The sequence below is a fragment of the Toxoplasma gondii genome, chromosome X (assembly GCF_000006565.2).
Source record: "Toxoplasma gondii ME49 chromosome X, whole genome shotgun sequence".
Classification (NCBI taxonomy): Eukaryota; Apicomplexa; class Conoidasida; order Eucoccidiorida; family Sarcocystidae; genus Toxoplasma; species Toxoplasma gondii.
Window position 1 is genome coordinate 6173506 of NC_031478.1, and position 20901 is coordinate 6194406.

Here is a 20901-nt window from a genome sequence, read left to right on the forward strand (position 1 = left end):
CGTTGTAGCGAAGGGGCGCTGCGGCTCGCCTTTTAGAAACAACAGATTTCTGGCTCCTCGCAGCACGTTCGGTGGGATTGTACTCGTGCCAGTTTGACTTGGCGTCTGCCGTCTCCCGTCGCTTTTGCAGTGGTACGAGGACTTCCTCTGCTCACACTGCCTCTTTTGAGATACCAGGTCACGCAATGCGTGGCTTGAGCCGGTTGCCGGACAGTGAAGTAGTTTCTTCAACTGCACTGCTACCACCAGAAAACGCAGTCCGTAGTGACTTACCCACTCTAGCATCCCAGAGGGACCTGTCAGCTCACATACGACATGGAACACTGTCGACGTCTTCTAGGCTTCACAGAAGCACAGCCTCTCGGAGCCACCGATGGGATATCATCAAGCACCTAACATCTGGACGGGCTCCCATACGCGATTCGGCAGAGCTCACCAGAACAGGAATGACGAACTAAAGTAGCCCTTCCCTCCAGTGGAGAAATACAACCGACAGCTGCAGGCCCGGAGCTCGCATATCTGTCGGGGGTACAAATGAGAACTCAAAGAAGACACGAAGGCGATGGTGGAGCGAAATGGAATAGCCGACATTAATTGAAGCAAGAACTCACCAGGTAAAGCCTCAACACAGAAAAAATATCTACGTGGAGGTGCCCAGTGGTCTCTCACCACCACATCAGTCACGAAGGAAAATCATTGCAACGACAGAAGTATGGACACCGAGGAACGACGAGAGGGAAATCTCGAGATACGCCCCTTCTTCGTATTGGCCAGCGCATTATTCATTTTCTGTGTCGCTATTGTGCGCTCTTTTTTTTACGCAACCACCGTGAGTTGTATGACGGCAAAGGGATGAAGACAAAGTCACCGACATGGAACAAATGTGAAAACTCTGCTCAAGGTTAGATACCGGTGGCGCTGCGGCATTCGTTTGTGCTCGTGTTCATCCTCACTGCTATATTTCTGTTTGGAAGCGAGCCTCGGCAGTCAAGAACTCCTCTGTTTACACTGTATCTCCCACTTCCTCTCACCTCTGACAGAGAAAAGCCCCCCCCCCCTACGCCAACTGGAGGATGTGAAGTTCACAGACGCAATCGGCTACTATGGTCGGAAAATGAGGATTTTCACCGCGACTGGGTTGGCGCCTATTTGTGTTGTAGTTCAGAGAAGCGATTTTTGAGGAAATATGTTCAGGCGCTTGCAAAACGAGCAACAGCTCTCGCGCTGTCTGCTGTGACCTTGCCGCGGACCAGGACCAACTGCAATTGATAAAGCCATTCGAATAGACACTGTCCAACTTTATACACCTACTGTCGGGTCTTTCAGTTTCAAAGAAACTTCTTTTCCGGTCTAGTTTCTATCTTGTACCCAACAAATGGTTCCTGACCCTTTTCTTCGTCCCAAAGTATAAAGACAGTGGAGTGCTTTACGTTACATTGTTTGGAACTTTCACTTGCACAGATGCCCGAATTCAGAAAAGCTTTTTGCAAAGATCCATTTTTCCGCAAGTGCCTTAGATTAAGTAATCGAGCTACTAGAACACTGTTGAGGGTCCCTGAATGTCTGTGGCCAATAAACAAAGCCCCTATACGAGGGGAAAGGCCTCACAGAGAGTGGTTGCTCACCTCCGGATGGAAGTGACAATTGCCTGTTTGGCTTGACATGATCTGTTCTATGAATTGCAACCGGACACCGGTCTCATAGTGGGAACATTGGCGATGCGATGTCAACAGGGGGGCCGGGAGTTTGAGGCTCCGTTCACGCAGGCATAGTTCCTAGTGTCCATCACCAGCCACATCCGGAGTCCATATACAACTACTAACTTCCTTTCTCTCAGACACTGGAGTCTCACAAAAACGCGTTTTCCACCAGTCATTTTGTCGATACTGCATGGCCCCGTCCTACCTCACGCCTTGCCACAAAGGAGGCTTCGACGGTCGTACATTTCTTCAGTCTGCTGCGACGTGTTTAGTACCTCAACCATGTAGTAAATTCACCCTCTTAAACAGTTGAGGTATCCGTGAAAGGTCCCTTGAGAAAACAGAGGGTAGATGGTTGTTGTACTAAAGATCGAATACTGATTTTGTCCAATCAGCCGCAGTGTCTCTTTTCCATGCCAGTCACGTCAGCGGTCTAGCAGAGAGGGGAGGCCGGGTTTGCATGCTTCGGTTTATAGACGGGGCCGCTATTTTCTAAGCTGCATACTGCGGCCAGACGCGGACGCGTCGTTTCCGTTCCTCAGTCACTTTCCTTGATTGAACTGCTTTTCCTGCGGGCATCCCATGTCCTGATGGCATCCCGTTTTTATCTATTCTGGGCCTGCAAGTAGCGTATTCCGTCGCGTGCACCGTTCCCTCGTTCCGTCTGCGCCCTGCGGCGAAAGTGTCCTGGCCGTTCTGGCCCGTTCTGGCCTCGGCCACCGAGTTTTTTTCTGCCGAACAGGCGGTTATTCTCAAGGTAATTTCTCCCAGGAGCACAGCTCCAGAATCTCAGGCAATTTCTTCCTCTGCCGGAGCCAGAATGTCCCGCGCGGTCTACGCGAAGCTCTGGGCCAGCACGGCTCAATACACACAACGCAGACATTATGCGTGGTACCAGATCTGGTAAGTCGCAACCATAGTTTCATTTCCTATCAGGTAAATTCAGTTCTCGAAACGTCTTGATTGGGGCCCGCGCAGGTACCCACTTGCCGCTCTTCACCGCCACTGGCGCCTGCATGCTGGCATGACGACTGAGAGTGCAAGCAAAATTTTGCTCACACGATTTCGTCCAGTGCGGAAGTAACAGTAAAGATGCCATAAATGCACCCTTTCTGCCCACCTTACCGTTTGCGATTCCGGAAAAAAGGATGCTACTGCGGTTCTTTGGCGACATGCCCCCCTCCAAAGGTGTGTTCCGGCATGCCCCGTCTACGAGATTGATTGAAGTCGTGATACCTTGAGTCTGAGTAGCGAGTGATAGGAGGGGGCGGATCCTGTGCAGAAGGCAGAAACGTTGAGGATCAATTGAGTGAAGTAGAAGCAGTTGTGGACTGCCCGATCTAGTAAATCGGACGTGGTAGAAGACGTGACAGCATTTGCCTATCAGACGCTATGATGCGTATACCACCTCACAATTTACGTCGCATGCGTGTACACTATGTGAGTGTGCCGGGTGCAAGGATTTCTTGTGGTTTCTGTTGCAATTTTCTCGTTGACGGTTTCGCGCTGCAAATGGGGGTCTGTGTTGGTTCCGTTGCTCTGTTGTTTTCGCAGGTCGCGCGTGATTCCCTGGTCCGTGCCTTGGGGCATCTTCGCGATGTGGATGGTGTTCCCCGCCATGCCAGTTGAGTATCGTCAGGCGCTGACTTTCGGCATTTGGCAAAAACCGAACATTGGCACTCACGGACCGGATCCTGCCGACGCTAAGAAATAGACAGTGACCGAGAGCATTTCATTGGGAAGTACGGCTCAACAACACGGTCGCCAAACTCGCAGTTCCGAGAGGTACTGTGGCTGTCTCGCCGACCGATAGCGGAACGCGCATTTGATTTGTCCGGCGCGCCGCTGGCCCTCTTCTGGACACCTGCAGGGTATAACCCCGGTGGACGCTAAACGCCGGATACAGAAACCAGTGAGGTATGGGAGTCAGGATAGAAACTTCTCGGGGGCTTGGTCTCGCCAACTGCCCTGGAAGTCCTACCCCCGCAAACACCTCAGCCTACTGACGGTGGGTTGCTGATGTATCTTTGGGTTTCTCGTATACACGTGCTTTTTCGGAGCTCGCGAGACGCACAGATCTGTGCACACATTACATTCTGTGGAACAGCTCCGGGTTCCATCACCGAGATGGCCTACACATCTCGCGTGGATGTGCGCTTGCATGATCTAAATTCCTGTTGCGCTTCGCTTCTCTGTTCCGTAATCAAGGCTCAAAGCTGATTCACTCCTCTAACCAGGAAGCAAAGGACCTCTACGTTCATGCGTGATAAGTCCTGCCTGTCTCTTTCCCCTTCGGTGAGGGTGCACCGGCGCCTTCACCACATTCCGACACTTGAGACGCAGAAACGTTTTCCTCCACTTAGTTTGTGGGGACATTTAACGCGTCTGCATGAAGCCAGAGTCTGTTATCAGAAGTCCTTAAGAGAACACAGACGCACCAGTCTTTCACAGATTGAGAAATTTCGTTTAGCTTCAGCGGAAACAGTCGCACTGTATTCCAGACGCCACCCACCAGCTGAAGCCATGGGTCTGCTGCGACTCTACAACCCCGTTTTTGTGGCAGATATGTAGCGGTCCACAAAATAGTACTGTCTTACTGTGCTTGCCATGACCATCTTGAGTGCACTGAGTATAGTGGTATCCAATGTATATTTGAAAAACTAACCTGTGTATACACGCTATACAAATATCCTGAGGTCACTTGGGGTGGTTGTTCCACGCAGACGTTACTGTGAGCGGAACGGGGGAGCTCAGGACGGCTGCACGCCCAACAAGCTTGTGAGATCATTCTGGTAGTCTCATTTCTTCACTGCTGGCAGGCTTGGCCACGTGGTTGGAGCACGGAACAGCTACGGAGGTAGCGGATTATCGTGCTTGACCATTTTTCAGTCTGCAGAGGTGGAAGAGTGTGGATTATCTGAAACGTCTGTTCGAAGACACCCGAGGTCGGTTCCATGAGAATACAGTTTCTTCACGATATGTACTGTTTGATTGGTTGTATTCATAGCTACAATTACGTCGATCTTCTAAAGCCACGACCTCCTCTCGTGGGACACTGAAGAATTCCCCACTGGGCCGTTCGACGTCTGTGCCATGAAAGAGGCAATGACACCTTCATCATTGAGGTGCACGAAACGCCACGGCAGCATACCTCGAGGGCACCACGGAACGCCCCCGTGTTGATGAGTCGTTCTTGTGCATGATAACCTGAATTCTGGATGTGTAGGGCATCTCCGCAACGCCAGCTGAGAATAGGGATGCACGCCACGCTTCCTAATCGCGTCGTACATAAACAAATTTCAATTTATGTGTCACTGAATCGTTGAATTCGCACCTTGCAGCTGCTCATTGGGCTGCTGCACTATGAACCTTCGAGATCCGGGAGCTTTTCGGCGCCTGTTCCTTTGTCAGGGCCGTATGCCAACCTTCTGACTCTCTCTGTTTTTTGTTTTGACGGCTTCACTTTCCCTCGCGAGGTAGGAGCAGGCGTTGCCGACTTAACACGACGGACGGGGCTTCCAGGCTCTCGGGGGAGCTGGCTGAACGCCGCTGTCAGCACCTCTTGCGCATATTTCCGCGCCGGAAACCGAGCGCGAAAAACGACGTTAGACCCAATGTCAGCGAAGCGGCTTTGTGTGAATCAGAGCAAGGGAGTGGCCACAGCTACGCTTGTGGAGCCTTACCGTGTGACTCAACGTCGGAAAGGCATGCAAGTTGAATCTTCCGTTCAGCACCGCGTTACACGGACCTGCGTCAGCCTCGCGGGCTTAAGACAGCTTTGCCACGCCCGCCAGTGGACTGTACACAAACCCCGTATGTATATCTCAGCAGAGCCGTTCCATTTGAGTTTCAGGTCCATCTAGAAATGGCCGAGTTTGGTGTCAGAGCTGTGGCGCTCGGTCCGTTTCTCCAGTTTTTTCCTGCCCCTTTTCTAGTCGCTTTTTCTCGGATTGTGGCACTCGCCTGCTGTCCAGCGACACCACCCTCGACGCCCGGCTAGTCGTTTTCGCAGCGAACTGGTGAGGTAAACGAGTTGTCATTCACGAACTCTGCTGTCTAGCTGCAAGTTCTTTCGCAGGTGTCTCAGCAGTCAACGGTGCACTGAAGCGGTTTGCTTGCACGGCTGTTTCGCAGGCTCAGCACACGAGCTCGCGGTCTGAGGTCCGAAGAGGTGTGCACGGTTGAAATCCTCGAACAAGAGCTTCGACTTCTTTCTACCCTTCCCTCCGCAGTGCATATTTCTGTGACAGGAAACGGCGGGGAAAAAGTCCCGGGTTTCGCTTCAAGGCTGCAATTTTTCGTCCAGCTGAGCACCTATGCCACGCGCGAGCACGCCCAAGGCCCAGACGCACTGCTCATAGGTGTCAACGGAGAGGCGAGAATTCCCCCTCACTGATTTCTCATTTTCCACAGGTCAATATGGCACAGAAAGGCCACACGGACGCAGAGGCTCCCGACGTCAGGCAAGCCTTCGCGCCTCTTCGCGCACAAGCCGAGGAGACTGCAGTCACGTTCTCCTTGGAAGGCAACCGCCAACTGAAGTGCATTCTCCGGAAAATGCCTCAAAATGCCAACAACCAGAAAACTGTGGAAATCATCTTCGCCTTTCAAGGGCCCGTCTTCGCCCAACACGAACAAAAGCAACTGTTCATGCACTGGTAGGCCGATATATGTTCATATATCTAGATCGATATGCATATCTGTGTATCTCTCTATCTATGCATACGTATATATATGCATTTCTGTGTCTGTATGTATCAGGTAGTAACCATACACACGATGCGTATAGTGGTGAGCTTTTTTTGAGTTCTGCTATAAGCTTGGGTGTGTGGTGAAACTGGGGGGGAGGGGGGCGTAGCTCGTTGGCAGTGTGATTGATTCTGGTTTCCTTCGCCACACGAGAGGCGCGCCCTTGTCGTGAGAGGGGCGTTGCGTTTCTCTCCTACGTTAACACATGCTGCTGTGAAGACTTCATCCGATTGTATGCGTGATACGCGGTGTATGTACAGCTGGTGAATCACTGTGCGCATGTCAGTACGGGTCCGAGTGGCTCGTAGACCCGATTTGTTCGCTGGAGCTAGACTCGTCGTTAAACAATGTAAAATAGTGTCCATAGGGTTGTATAAACTGTCCTTTTCTGGAGAGTTTAGAATCTGAGACTTGGACTCCTTGTTTGGATCTTGAAGCTCTTTGTTTGCCGGATCCAAGTTCTGCTGTGCCTGTCTTGTGCATTTCACGCACCTGGAGGAATGAGCAGCTGCTTTGTGGGTCGATGCCCTGGCGAGGTGCATGCGGATGCGTCGGTTGTTTCAGGGGCGTGGGCAACCACGGTCACGAGTGGAAAGGCTTGTCAGAAGAACTGCAGAAGTCGCTTCACTCTACATCTGAAACGACGTTCCCCTGGGGAGCAGCCGAAACCGCCTTCCCGTCCCCGAGTTCGTCGCCGCCGCCAGTGGTCACACTCTCCTTCCCAGAGGCCCAGGCGCCTGCCTTCATCAGCTTTCTGTTTCGCACGCAATTTCACGAGTGGATCCGGCAACAAGGCGGCGGCAACCTCGTGTTGCCTGTGCACCAACTTCTTCAGGAGAACGAGCAGCAGACGGCCTTCCTCGACACTATCATCGCCGTGAAAACTGACGCCGTACACGAGAAAGATGCCTCCAGGCCCTTGCTCCCAGAAGACATCCAGTAAGTCTGCTCTCATCCCGACAGATACACAGTCATGCCTCTTTCTAAAGAGCTGAACCTAAATGCAAACACGTGTACACTTTTATGTGTGTAAAAAAGTGCTCATGATTTGTCCCGTATGTGCATCCATGGGAACTAAACGAACTTTGCCAATGACTACAGCTTCCAAGGAGACATGACCAGTAGGATAGTGACATCCAGCCGTCGTTTCGACTTTTTGAGGGCAGTGTGGGTCTAGGGGGCTTGTTTCTCATTCATGCCGGCGCAGCATCCCTCTTCACTACGCAGATCGATGCGCATGCATGGAAAGTGTGTCTCTATGGCTTCCTCTATCAGATACTGGAAGGTGCCACTAGGATCCGGGGTGGACATACAGCTGGTGGCCCTGACGTACCACAACGCGATGGCGGCGGCTCTCGAGATTTTCTCGGACTCGCCTGCAGCACTCACGCTCTATTGGAGCGGTGCATGCAGTCCGCATGACTCTTGGCAAGCGCCTTCTCCCAACAGTCTCTTAGGGCAGCCGGGCGTCGGCTGTCAAGAGGAGTCGAGCAACGTTCCGTACGGGGACGCCGGCGCGCCCGCCCCTCCCGCCGCTCGGGACGGCGTAGATCCGGAGCGCGAGAAAGCTCGCAGAGAAAAGGAGAAGCTCGACGCGCAGAGAATTGCATGCACCTTTGGAGGATTCGCCAGCTATCCCCAAGACGACAAAGCGTACTGGACTCAATTCGAGGTACTCCTCAAAGCGTTTCTACATTCAGCGCTCATCAATCTCAACTCTCTAGACACTGTTCACTCCCCACCGTTGATACAACTCCTATATATATATATATACATATGTGTATGTACGTATATATATATACATATATGCTTATATACATGAGTTTATATGTATGTATATATACTCGGTCGAATGGTTCTGTGGGTGTAGGGGTGTGTTTCGTTTTTAGATCCTACAGAAACGGAGGGGTGCAGCGGAGGTCTTGTGCTCCTTTTTTGGCGCTGTTGACTGTCTCGGCATCCCGATCTCCACGGAAGTGCTTGCTATCTGGTCCTCTGTCTGCGCCTTCTTCAGTTTCTCTCGATCCCAGGCTCTCAGGTGTCTTTACAGCGCGTAGCCGTGGTGATTGCCGGACAGGCGGTGCCAAAGGGAATCGTTTTTCTCGTCCGAGAAGTGAAAGCCGATCGCTGGTTCCGGGCCCCTGGGTCTGGGAACTTTTTCGTCTCTTTGCCGACTCACAAATATTGGACAGTTCTAAGAGCTGAAGAAGAGAAACGAAGGAAGGCCGAACAGGAAAGGCAGGAGCGACTTGCGAAGCAGATGGCAGATACATTCCACGAAGCCGTCAAACTCTTCGAGGAAGGAAAACCTGAACGGTGCGACATCTTGTCAGATCGCGTGATCTCGTTCTGGTAGTTCGTTCCGCATATGTGTCTATACAAGCATATTCATACATACATATACATAGGTATACGCGGATACATTTGAATGATTTGCGTGAGGCGTTTTTTGAACTCTGTGTTTCAGCGTTGACGGTCCTTTGGTCTCCTTGTGCTGTTTCGCTCTTCTGTGTTGTAGGGCTTGTTCGCCATTCCTTCGTTTCGCTGCTTTCCGTGCTCGCCTGCGATGACGTGACCATGCGTTTTCGGACTTTTCTGTTCTTCTCAGTCGCGGCCCTTGTGTTCCAGTTCAGCTTGCATGTTTGCGTGCGTGTCTCGCTATGGTGTTGCGCATGGACCTTTCGAGAAGATGGTCTCTGTGTCTTCAGAGAGCAGCGAGGGACGCTGTCGTACCGCTGCGTGACTCTGCCTGAGGGCGTCGGCTTTCTGGATGCGTATGTCTACCCGAACGACGCGATAACTGAGGTGTACGTACACTTCACAGTCTGCACGCGAGTGCCCTGTGTGCTGCACTGGGGGCTGCTGGACATCATGGGGACGGCGCAGACGCAGACGGAGAGCAGGTGGGAGACGTGGAAGAAGGAAGGCCTGAGTCAGGAGGAGTTGGAGAAAAAGAGAGAAGAAGAAATCCGGAAACGGATGGCGTTTCGCGGAGCTCCTTCGCAGTGGATTTGTCCGCCGCCAGAGATGCGCCCGCCAGGAACAGTTCTTGTAGACCCTGTCAGGTAACCCCCGCATGCACTGGAAACGGCCGCTACAGTGACCAAGAAGCCCACACATTTCGCGCTCCACTTCTCCTCTCTTTCTTCCTGTCTGTCGATCTCTCCTTCCTTCACATACCAGCTTCTCCCTCTTCTCTCTCTCTCTGGACAAATCAATACACACACACATGTATATCCATTTGCATTCGCATATATATATATATATATATATATATGTGTGTATGTTTTGTATTCGTTTTAGAAGGACCTGCCTCCTGGTCGATATACGTCTAGCCGCTTCTGGGGGACGGTGTGTGTTTATGGATTTTCGATTTGTCGAGCGCCTGCGTATTGGGTGAGTTTTCCTGTCTCTTGTTCTCCACCTGCACCGTGCGCAGGCGATTGAAAGAGACACCATCAGTCGAAATGAGGCAGTGTGCAGAGCGTCCTGTCGTCGTTTCGTTTGTGTGTCGAGAGCCGCGCCTGGATACCGCGCCTTGGCTTCTCTGTGGCCACCCTGTTTTCGCCGTTTTCAGAGCTGTCCAGACGCCGTTCGAAGAGGCGAAGGCGCAGCGTGCAGGCCTGGCGGCGGGGAACGCAGGCCTTCAACTGCTGCAGCAACTCACCATTCGAGTGCCTGCGCACAAATGTCCTCGCATCAACGAAGAAGACCCTGGAGTCGACACTCTGTTCGACGGAATTGCGTGCTGCCTCAAGGAGGTGAATGGACATCGCTGGTTCCGGAGCAACGACGGCAGAGACATTCAGGTGCGAAACGGATGGGGGGAACGGAGAAGCCGAGAGACGCAGAGACAGGCGGGCAAGCCGCAGAGAAGAGGGAGAAAGAGTTCGAGAGAAAGAGGAACTGCTGTGAAAGGGGGGAGCTTCTGAAGAGTGCAGAGGGGCATCGAGGGCTGTATGAGGAGAAAGAAGAGGCGGCGGCAATGCGAGAGGCCGACCGGGAAGGCGCGACATTTAGACGGGACACCCAAGAGCAAATCGTGACTGCTTCACAGCTTGTATACAAAGGGTGGCGTTTCAGTTGGTCGTGAAAATAGAACTTGGCTTGGCAACCAGAGTCCGCAAATGGAAGTTGGAAATAGCATGACTCGCAAGAGAGACACCACTGGTCCAGACGAATCAGAGTTGAGGAATGGGAATCGACGGTGTGTGCGCGCAAGAAAGCCGCAACAGAACGGAACCGATTGGGGAGAGGGGACCGGAAGCACCAGACAGGAGCTACCGAAGAGGGTCGAGGTGGAAGACACCGAGAAAAGGCGAGGGAGAAGAGATCATAGGCAGAAGAAGAGTCAAACAACAGAAACGAAACATAAGAGAAGAGCTACGAGAATCGAACGCGAGTAGAACGAAGCGCAGTTGAGGCAGAAGATCTCCGTGACATCACTCTCTCCCCAAGAGATACTTTTCCTCATTTCCCCTTTACATCTTTTTTTCGTCTCTCTGTCACTCTTCTTCTCTTCCGTCTCTCTCTTTTCTTCTCTCTCTTTTCTTCTCTCTCTTTTCTTCTCTCTCTTTTCTTCTCTGTCTCTCTCTTCTGCTGTCGCTACTCTTCTTGTCACCTCTCTCTGTCTCTTTCGCTCACTTCTTTTGTTCCCTCCTCGTCCCTCATCTCGCTCTCTCGGTTCGCATCTCTCGTTCTCTCTCTTCCTCTCTCTGTGCCTGGGGCAGATCCGTTTGGTCGAGTTCGGGGCATCCGTGTACAAGGGACTGAATGCGGAGATGGTCGAGAAGATCGTGGAGGCCGAAGTGGAGTGGCAACACATGACGTTGATGCATCGCTACAACTTGATGCATTCCTTCCTCGACGGCTTCGCCAGCAAACACGGGGCGTCTGTGCAGGGGAACGCGAGCTTCCAACGGCGGGAGGCGCTGCTCGCTGACCTGGCGCGCGACTGGACGGATTGTCACTTCCATTCGCCTGAGCTGCTGCTCCCGATGACCTTCTCGCCTCCACCACTGCCCGAGTTCTCTCCCCGTCTCGAGGACTTTCTTTCTCTCGGCGCCGCCGTCGTCGAGGAGGAGCGGGACTTCTGGGCATGGTTCTACGTCTGGGGGAGATTCGCCTTTCTCGGACTCCTGGACTGGCAAAGAAACTACAACACAAAACCGAGAGAACTCGCCTCTGCGAGCGAACAGCTTACCTTCGCCACTGCGCGCGCCTGGCGGAAGTACACCGAGTACAGGCCGTTGATTCGGGATTGTCTGAGCACGATGGGACGCGGCGGCGCGCAGGGGCAGGCGATCCGAGACCGGATTCTCGACATCATGCACAAACACAAGATCCCTGAAAGTACGGGGAACTTCTACGAACAGTGGCATCAGAAGCTGCACAACAATACCACCCCAGACGACGTCGGCATATGCGAGGTAAGGAAATACTGAGAGAGAAAACGCACAGCGAAGGTGCGTCGCGACGCGAAGAGAGTGAGAAAACGGGAGGATCGAGTGAATATGTCCAAACACTGGGGAGGAGGACTTCCATAGCTGCGGCAGGGTACGCTTCTAGCTTTCTCGGAAAATATTCCAAGGGCGAATACAGGACCTGCATATACATCTGTTTATATATATATATATATAGATATATATAGGTAGATAGATACAGATATATATATTGTCTATTCTCTGCTTGGTGCGTGCATAGAACATTACGTGAAATTGTATAGTGTTTTCGAGCTTGAACTATCTGTATGGATTTACAGCTGCGTGTATGTTTCCCTGTAGTGCTTCTGCATCTTTGTGGAGTGTCGGTTTTCGCTTCTGGGTGAGATGCTTTGAGCTTTTTTTTTCGTTTTTCGTCGCACATTTCGCAGGCCGTCATCGGCTTTCTGGAGAGCAACGGGGACCTGAAGACGTACTGGCGCATCCTGGGGGAGCACAACATATCTCGAGAGCGCCTGGCGAGCTACGAAAGAAAAATCACTTGCGAACCGTACATGGTGCACACCAACATTGGAGATTTAGTGAACGACTTCCGCTCCTACCTTTCTATCCTCAAAGACGTCCACGACGCCCTCGACATCAAGGTGAAGAGGCAGTCGAAATCGGGAAGCTGGATCCCGCAGGAACCTCTGCATGCATACACGCTTTGTTGAGAGATTTCCGCTCATGCCAGCAATCCGAGACTGCGAAAACCATCCTGCGCTTGAAACCTCTCGTCGACCGCTTTGTCTCTATAGCTCTGTCTTCGCCTGTGTCTTTCTCTAAATCCCTCTTTCTCTTCAGGTCTATGTGTCATCATACATGCGTCTACGTGTATCTCTCTACTTATTTTTTCCTCTCTGTCCGTTTTTACCTGCTTCTGCGACTCGCTTTCCCTACAGCAGTCTGTCTATAGATCCTTGCTTAGCAATGTCTTTATCAGTATCCATCTCTATCTCTCTCTGTCTCTATCTCTCTCTGTAAAGAGAGGAAGCCTGCTTAAGACTACCCGACGGTTCGCTACGCACGAAGGGGACAGTTCGAAGTCACAGTTAGACGTACATGCATTCACGAACAGTAAACGCGCCTGTGCATGTATTTCGAATCCAAGGTGAGGGACTGAGAGGCGCAGCTTTTTTGGAATGCATGGAAGGACCTCTCTCCCGTCTGTGTCCCTGCCGCTCTACAATTGATTTGTAGAGGAATTCCGTCTCCTTTTTCCATCTCCTTCGTTCTTCTGTTTGATGTCCTGCTTCTCCCCGCTTTTCCTGTTTTTCTCTCTCGTTCATCCACGGATTTCCACTCCTTCCTGGCGCTTCTCTTCGTTCGTTCTTCCCATTGCGTATGTGTTTCTCCTTCCATGTGCTCTGTCGTCTCCCTTTTTTCCTCCTTTTTCAGAAGGCGTTCGACTACGCCCGGCAGTACTTGCCTCACGACGCAGTTGGTCTCATCGAGCAGCTGGTCCAGGAGCTGGGGACCCAGCGCCTGCAGCAGAAACCGATGAATGCGGAGGACGCCATGAGACGTTTCCAGACGCTCTCGGAGGCCAGAAAGAAAATCGTCTTCACGCTCAACCAAGATGGCGGTAAGACACGAGGTGCAAGACGGGACCTGCCTGTCCTGTCAATCCAACCAGGCGCCGCCAAGAAGTCCAGTGACTTGCATGAGGAGCCGCTCTGAGCACGCACACATGCCTCGAAAATCCGCGAAAGCCTCAGACTCAAACAGCTTGATACAGTGTCTATCTTTGCCACCCACTGCGTCTGAAGACATACACAGGCACATACATATATATACATATATATACATATATATACATATATATATATACATATATATATATATATATACATATATATATACATATATATACATATATATATACATATATATATATATATATATCTGTACAGACAGACATATAGGTGTGCTTGTAACAGCATGTCTCTACCGATGCATCTTCCAGTATGTGCGTAAGCATGCAGACAGATAGACATGTAGATGCGTTTTTGTGCAACAATGCGCAGTGCTTACGCTCGCCATATATATATATATATATATATTATGTATATATCTGTATAGGTGCGGGTGAGCTTGTTTGTAACAGTATTTATTACGTACATAGGCAGACGTAGGTGAGTTTCTATCGATTCGTGTGTATCTCTAGTTAATGTTTTATGTTGTATGTACTCTACAGAGTCAGAGACAGTCTTGTGGAGACCCTATCGCTTTCTTGTTGACTTTTTCCTCTGTCTCTTTTGTCTCCCCTCGCCAGGGTACGATTGAGTGATTCGCAATGAACATGCGTTTCTCGTGAACCTCGGCGGCCGCAGTGCATGCGGACTCGTGTTTCACTTTCGCCCCTCTGCACATGCAACGGCTTCCACTTTTTCGCCTTCCTTGGTGGAGACTGGTCGAGCGGCGCTTGCCGTTCTGCATGTCCAAAAGCCTCTCGCTTTCGACTTTTCCTTCCGCGCACCGCCATTCTCGCTTTTACTTTTGAATGCGCCTTTTGTAGGTCTGGGAGAAGACGGGAACCTGGCGGCGATGACGCGCGAACTGCTTTTCCTCGACTACGCCTTGGAGCAACAACAAGGCGTCCTCATTCAAGGAAACGCCGCCAAGTTTTCTCTCAAGCAACTGGTAGTTGCCCTGAGAGAACTGCTTCTCACTCTCAGCGCCCACCAGCCTGTCAACCTGGAACTGCGGTAAGCGGGGAAAGACATGGAGAGGCAAGAGAAGCGAGGAAGGAAGGAAGACAACTCGAGACTTCTGCTTCGTTTCACAAGTGCTGTCTCGCTTTCGCCCCTCCGTCTCTCTCTCTCTTCGTTTCTCTTGCCTTCCTCTCTGGTCTTCTCTCGTTCCCCTCTCTTTTTCGTTTTTTTTCTGCCTGCCTTTTCCTCCTCTCTGCGCCTCAAGCCTTCTCGGCGGTCAACTCGACAGCGCCCCCTTTCCTCAGAGCCTTTGACCAGTTCCAGCCGCGTCTGGTTCGTTGTTCGGCATCCTCGCCTTTCTTTTCCAGGTCGATGTACGCCGACTGGGCGCATCTGGGGGATGCGCTGGCTGCATGCAGCGAAGGAGCGATTTCCTGTTCTTGCGTCTTCGACGCCCGCGAGGCGGCGCTGTTGATGAAGGCGCTGACAGACAGAGTCGTGCGCTTTGTCGGCGGCACCGTCGACAGCGTCCAGGAGGAACTGGGGAGAAAAGCAGTGTATCTGGGGAATCAGGTAGGGACTGAGAAGAAGGTTCTGGACGTCTTCGTCGACGAAGTCTTGCGCGGCAGCGCTCTCTTCGCTCTCTCCCTCCTCGTCAAACGGCTGGAGCCTCTTCTGCGAAACGCCGCGATGCTTCCCCCCTGGCAGCTCATCTCCATCGTCGAGCGAGTGCAGGGCGAGCTCGTCTCCATCGATCACTTAAAGAACATTCAGGTAAGTCCCGAGTTGGCCGGCCGCTGAGTCGAGAGAGAACACAAGAAGCGTTTCAGCGGTGTGGGGAGAGGCGAACTTATCGAGACGGTCTCGACTCTCACCGGCTCTGTTTCTTCTCTTACGGTTGGGTGCTGGTCTGCCTTTCATGGTACTTTCTTGCTGCCGTCTTTCAGTCGCATGCACGCGTTTGAGGTGGCTTGCTTTCTCGTTCCTTCTGCCGCTCTTCGTCAGTCGTCTCGCGTTCCTCTCCTCTGTCTTGTCTCCCCTCGGTCTTCTTCCTTGCCGTGCCAGTTCCTCCTGCTTCTTCCTCTTTTCTGTGCTCGCCTTCCCCCTTCTCTGTGCTCTCTTTCTTGCTACTCACGTCAGTAAATTTCCTCCTTGTGCCACTGGGATTCGCTCCTTTCCTGCCTCCATGCCTCGTATCTTCGCCACTGCAGGACAAGGTCTTCGAGACTCCAACGGTGCTGCTCTGCGGAGCAGTGAGTGGAGAAGAGGAGATTCCTATCGGAGTTCAAGCTGTCCTGGTCAGGTCGGCCGCGGTCTCGCCGGACATTCTTTCTCATGTCGCCGTCAGAGCGCGAAACGCCCATGTCCTCGTCGCTGTCTGCTTCGAGGCGAAAGTCGCCGACCAGCTCGTGAGAAACACCAGGCGATGCGAGGCGTCAGAGAGAAGCGAAAAATGGCTGAGAAGAAAACTTTGAGAGAGACGAGATGCCGAAGCATGAGACAGAGTTCCGCCCTGTCAAAGCAACCGTCAATAGACGATTCGCGTGACGTCTTCATCTTTAAAATCGTTCTCGGTCCGAGACGCCTTCGCCTCACACATTGCGCTCTCACTTTCGTCTCTGACATCCCGCTCCTTTTGTCCTCGCTCTCTCCTCCTCGTCTCGCTCTCTCCTCCTCGTCTCGCTCTCTCCTCCTTCCTGTCTTTCGCCTCTTCCTCGGTACTCTCTTCGCTCTTGTGTCTCTCCGGCCAAAAAAACTGTGTGGGGCCGCAAACCTTCTCCCTGTGTCGCTTCCGTCTCTCTTGCAGGAGTCCTTCAGTCAGTCGTGGGTGGAAGTTTTGTCTGCGAAGGACGGCAGCGGTTTGGAGGTGCATCCGGCGACGCGGCCGAATGCAATGCTGGCTCGGCGCGCAAGCAAACTCTTCAATCGACGCACATCTCAGGAACTCTTCAGTGAAGCGAGTCTCCTTGGCAGAGGCGCGTCGTTCGTCGAGGAGGCGCGCAGACTCCGCAAGCGGACAGCAAGTGTCTCCTCGGCCAGCGACGGGGACGAGGAACGGCTTGGCGACCTCTCGGAGGACTCGGATCCCGACGACGTCATGCAGCTCAAGAAAACCAGCTCGCAGTGGTGCATCCCCATGAGCAAGTTCAACAAGTAAGTGACTGACGACCGGAGAGAAAGGAGAAGAAAGGGGAGAAAGGAGAAGAAAGGGGGAGAAACGAGGAGATGACGGGGAGAAACCGTCGACTGTGAGAGGTTGCGAGACGCGAAGCGGGGCTGTTCTGAGACAGATCACGTGGAGAAAGTCGCATTTCGGAGTCGACTACGGGAGCAACGTTTTTCTGGAGCGTTTCCGCAAGACTGTGCGTCGTTTGGTGTTCGAGGCCATCCTTTTGGTGAAAAGAAAACGCAGAACAGAAGCGTCGAGCGTCTGTATGTCAGGTTTGGCGTTGCGTCGAGATCCCAGTTTAGATTTTGAAATCTTTGTGGAGGTCTCCTCTGATGCGCACAACTCTTGGGTTTGGTTTTTTTTTGTCTGGTAATGCATGCTTCGTTTTTCATTGGTCGCTGCGTCACTTCTGTATTTCTTGGGTTTGGTTTTTCACCGGTCGTGCTTCATCCCTCGTTGTCCTTTTTTTCAGTGTTTCTTGTCGTGTTTCCCTTGCGTTCCTCTGCCGTAACCGCCATGCGTTTTTCGGCGTCCTCTCGCTTCGCTGTTACTCCGTTTGTCTTCGATTTCCACCGTCTCTCCGGCTGCCTTTTCTCTGACGTTCCTGCGTCCCCGCGCGCTTCTCTCGCTGTGTCAGAAAGCTTGTAGGCAGCAAGTCCAGCAACATCAAGAAGCTGGCTGACGCGCTGGATCCCTCGGTGCTGACGCCGCGGTCGGTCGCGCTGCCTTTCGGCTGCATGCAGAAAACGCTGTCTGCGAGCCCAAATCAGCCGCTTCTGTCCGAGTTGCGGCAGACACTCCTCGACCTTTCTCCGAGCTCGGGGACGTCCGAAGCCAGCCAGATCTTCGAGAAAACGCGGGAGATTCTGGCGAAACTGTCTGTGCCACCCGCCCTCCTCGAGGCCCTGCAAGAGTGCATGCGAACCGCAGACGAAGAGGCGCGGCAGCGACAGGGGATGGACGGCGAGACTCTCGACAAGACTCTCGGCGACCGGCCGTCGCTCTTCGACTTGTGGCAGACAAGTGGAGAGACGCGGTGCGCGGAAGCCGTCAAGGCGGTCTGGGAGAGTCTCTTTGGACTGCGACCGTGGATCAGCTTGACAAAAGCCGGAAGAAAATACTCGGAACTCAACATGGCCGTCCTCGTGCAGGTAAGCTGCGAACAGGCGAAAACAGCTTCACGAAGGCCGAGTCAACCTTGTCTGCGGGATGTTCAAAAAAGAGGAAAGACGCGCTTCTCTCCTCAAATGGAGTCTCGGCAGCCAGGCTGCTCAGCGAGACAGAGACTCGTCGAGGACTAGGTGTACATCTTCCTCAGGGAACGCAGAACAGGAGTGACGCGCAACGTCGATACAGGCGTACACCAAGACAAACTTCACATATTTAGAGATCTACAGACTTCAGTCTATCCAGACATGCAGACGCGTAGACGCATATAAATCTCTATTTGCGCGTGGATGCATATTTATGGGTGTAGAGGGCGAATGGAGGGGAAACTGAAGGAAGTGAAAAGAGAAGAGAAAAGTGACAAAAACATTTCCGAGAGCCACTTTAGAGAAATGACCAGGCGTTGGGTAAAGAGAAGAACGCCACAAGGCTTCGATTATCGCGAGTGCATGCGGTATTGCTTGAAGACCTCCAGCTCGTCTCGTAGTCGAATTTTTCGCATGCACAAACAACTCGAAAAGGACCTTTCTCATACCCCTCTCGAACGCGCATTGGCTCGAGCAGAGAAGAAGCGCAAACACAGTTTGCTTTCTTCCAATTTTTCGTCCTGTTTCTATCAACTTCTTTGGCGCATGCGTGCATACACACACGCCTGTACATATATACATATATATATATATATATATATATATATATGTAGTCATATATGCTTATGTATATATATATATATATATGTATATGCGTTTATATAGAGAAGGAGAGAAAGCTTGCGATCTATGTAGGGCAGTGGGTCTTGAGACTGAAGCATCAATACATTTAGGGGGATTGGGTGCATTTGAGAGCGAATTCCGGATTCCTAGAGAGGATGTATTTCCTCTTTGTCCATCAGGAACTGATGCCCGCGCACTGCGCCTTCGTCCTCCACTCCAGAAATCCATTCTCCGATGAAAAGGACGAGATGTACGGCGAGCTTGCACTCGGTACGGAAGACCTCAGAAGTCCAAGCATCCACATCCGTCTCCCCTTTGTAATCTCTGTTGACGTCCGTCTCTCTGTCTCTCGAAATGTCCTTACTCGATTTTGCGTGGAATCTGTGTCTCTGTCTCGTCTTGTCTGCATTCGGATATGAGTATATATATATATATATATATATATATGTAGTTGTGTGTATGTCTTCAGTTGGGTTTGCGTGCAAAGATTTATGCATGCTTGAGTGTATTTACGTATGTGTGTACATTTTTTTTTGAGTACACAGTGTTACTTGCGTGAAGGCGTTCTCCCAGAGCTGCTTGCAGGCAGGTCGGGGGGCTTGGTGGCGTCTGTGTTTTTTCGTACAGAGGCAGCATCGCAGGTTGCTTTGTCTTTTTGTGCGTGTGTGAAAGCAGTGAGTTGTTTGCGGAGACTTGATTCTGTCTTTCTTCAGGACTGGGAGAAGCGATCGTGGGCAACTACGCAGGACGCTCTCTCGGGTGGCGCATGAAGCGCGGAGGCGAGCCGGTGGTTGTCGCGTTTCCTAGCAAAAGCGAATGTCTCATCTGCCCCCCATGTCTCATCTTCAGGTCCGCCTCTCTTTCGTCATCTCCTTTTCTTTGTGTTCTCTCTCCTGTTTCTTCTTCTCTCCCTCTGCCGTCTTCTCTCCTTGCTGAGAGTCGCACTTGCTTTCGTTTAACCTCTCACGGTCAGTCGTTCGCGTTCTCCCGATCTTCCCGCGGTATCTCGCTTCTTTCGCTCGAGTTTGTTGTCTGTCGTCCTGAGTCTTTCGAGAGTCTTCTCGACTTGCCTTCTTCTCTCTCCGTCCATTTGTCTCTCTGGGGCATGCGATGTGTGGGTGTGTTTTCTTCTCGGCGTCTGTCTTCTCGCGTAGGTCGGACTCGAACGGCGAGGATCTGGAGAATTTCGCAGGGGCAGGGCTCTTCGAGTCTGTGCCTGCTTTCCAGAACCGTGTGCAAAGAGTCACTTACTGGAATGCTCGCATCATCACAGATCGCGACTACCGGATGCGTCTTCTCAAGCGCATTGGCGAGGTACAGCTATCAAAGAAAACGGTCCAATGCAGCCGTTTTCTCTCTCTCTCTCTGTCTCTCTGCCGGTCGCGCATCTCCAGCTCTGCCATCTCCTAGATCGACATCGTTGTCTGCGAATCTCTCGGCATTTCTGCCTACCTTGTTTCCATGTCTCTGCGCGCGAGATTCCTCTGGCGATCCATCCTCTCTACGTCTGTCGTCTGTTTCTAGCTGACTCTGTCTAGATGCATGCAGGGCGTTCGTTCACCAGTGAGTGCTCCACACCTGTGTATCGCGCGTCGGTTCCTCTCTGTCGGTCGACATCTCTGCACTTGCCTCTGCTCTGTAGATGTCCAGAGGGAAACGCATACCTGAGTAGGTAGCCGCATAGACTCACGGGCATTCACCAGGTCAGTGTGCGTTACCTCAGTTCAAAAACGTGAGCTCTTTCTGCAGACTCGCCCAGTGAGATACCCTCGCGTCCATGGATGTACTTGCTTGCGAGTGGACGTTCGATGCGTCCCCCGGGCCGTCTGCATCATGGCGCGCTCTCAGGTGGGCAGTGGCGTCGGTTTCTTCTCTCTTCATTCTCTTGTCGCCTGCGAAGTCGCGCTGCGTGTCTGCAGCTCGCGTTTCTTGTCGAGGATAAATACGCGGTGCCCCAAGACATCGAAGGAGTCGTCGTCGGGGCAGAAACAGTTGCCCTTGTTCAAACGCGAACGCAAGTCTGAGCACACAGGATCGTCTTGATGCGTCTCGACCTCGCTCTCGCGACTCACTTCTCCGGAGAGACGGAAAAACGGTGCGAGTCAAGAACTCAGGAAACCCCCAATCCGCAGCTTCTACACATCACGGTTCAGGCCGGTCAAAGAGAGAGCTACATACACATATACATATATACATATATACATATATACATATATATATATATATATATCATTATACATGTATAATGTTGTGTATGCATGTATATTTTTT

The 20901-nt window shown here is 52.0% G+C and overlaps 2 protein-coding genes across 2 annotated transcripts; both read left to right on the forward strand.

Moving 5' to 3' along the window:
- Positions 1–2244: 2244 nt before the first annotated feature.
- TGME49_214250 (hypothetical protein) lies at positions 2245–4037 on the forward strand. Its single transcript, XM_002370717.2, has 2 exons — positions 2245–2603; positions 3255–4037. Exons 1-2 carry the CDS (start codon positions 2521–2523, stop codon positions 3412–3414), a joined length of 243 nt encoding a protein of 80 aa, XP_002370758.1. The 5' UTR covers positions 2245–2520; the 3' UTR covers positions 3415–4037.
- A 1498-nt stretch (positions 4038–5535) lies between these two features.
- Positions 5536–20811, forward strand: TGME49_214260 (alpha-glucan water dikinase 1, putative). The gene is made up of 18 exons (XM_018779638.1): positions 5536–6358; positions 7014–7388; positions 7725–8121; positions 8464–8765; positions 9158–9514; positions 10027–10258; positions 11180–11878; positions 12322–12534; positions 13328–13514; positions 14448–14637; positions 14952–15357; positions 15795–15992; positions 16391–16737; positions 17391–17904; positions 18810–18900; positions 19344–19479; positions 19785–19944; positions 20550–20811. The coding sequence occupies exons 1-18, from the start codon at positions 6120–6122 to the stop codon at positions 20652–20654; spliced, it is 5148 nt and encodes a 1715-aa protein (XP_018635745.1). The 5' UTR covers positions 5536–6119; the 3' UTR covers positions 20655–20811.
- Positions 20812–20901: the final 90 nt, after the last annotated feature.

Bases quoted from the DNA above. Each gene is read 5' to 3' on its own strand.
- TGME49_214250 (XM_002370717.2), top strand. From the start codon at position 2,521: ATGTCCCGCGCGGTCTACGCGAAGCTCTGGGCCAGCACGGCTCAATAC. The intron at 2,604-3,254 runs GTAAGTCGCAAC...TTGTTTTCGCAG, and splicing joins TATGCGTGGTACCAGATCTG to GTCGCGCGTGATTCCCTGGT.
- TGME49_214260 (XM_018779638.1), top strand. From the start codon at position 6,120: ATGGCACAGAAAGGCCACACGGACGCAGAGGCTCCCGACGTCAGGCAA. The intron at 9,515-10,026 runs GTAACCCCCGCA...CGCCGTTTTCAG, and splicing joins GTTCTTGTAGACCCTGTCAG to AGCTGTCCAGACGCCGTTCG. The intron at 17,905-18,809 runs GTAAGCTGCGAA...TTTGTCCATCAG, and splicing joins ACATGGCCGTCCTCGTGCAG to GAACTGATGCCCGCGCACTG.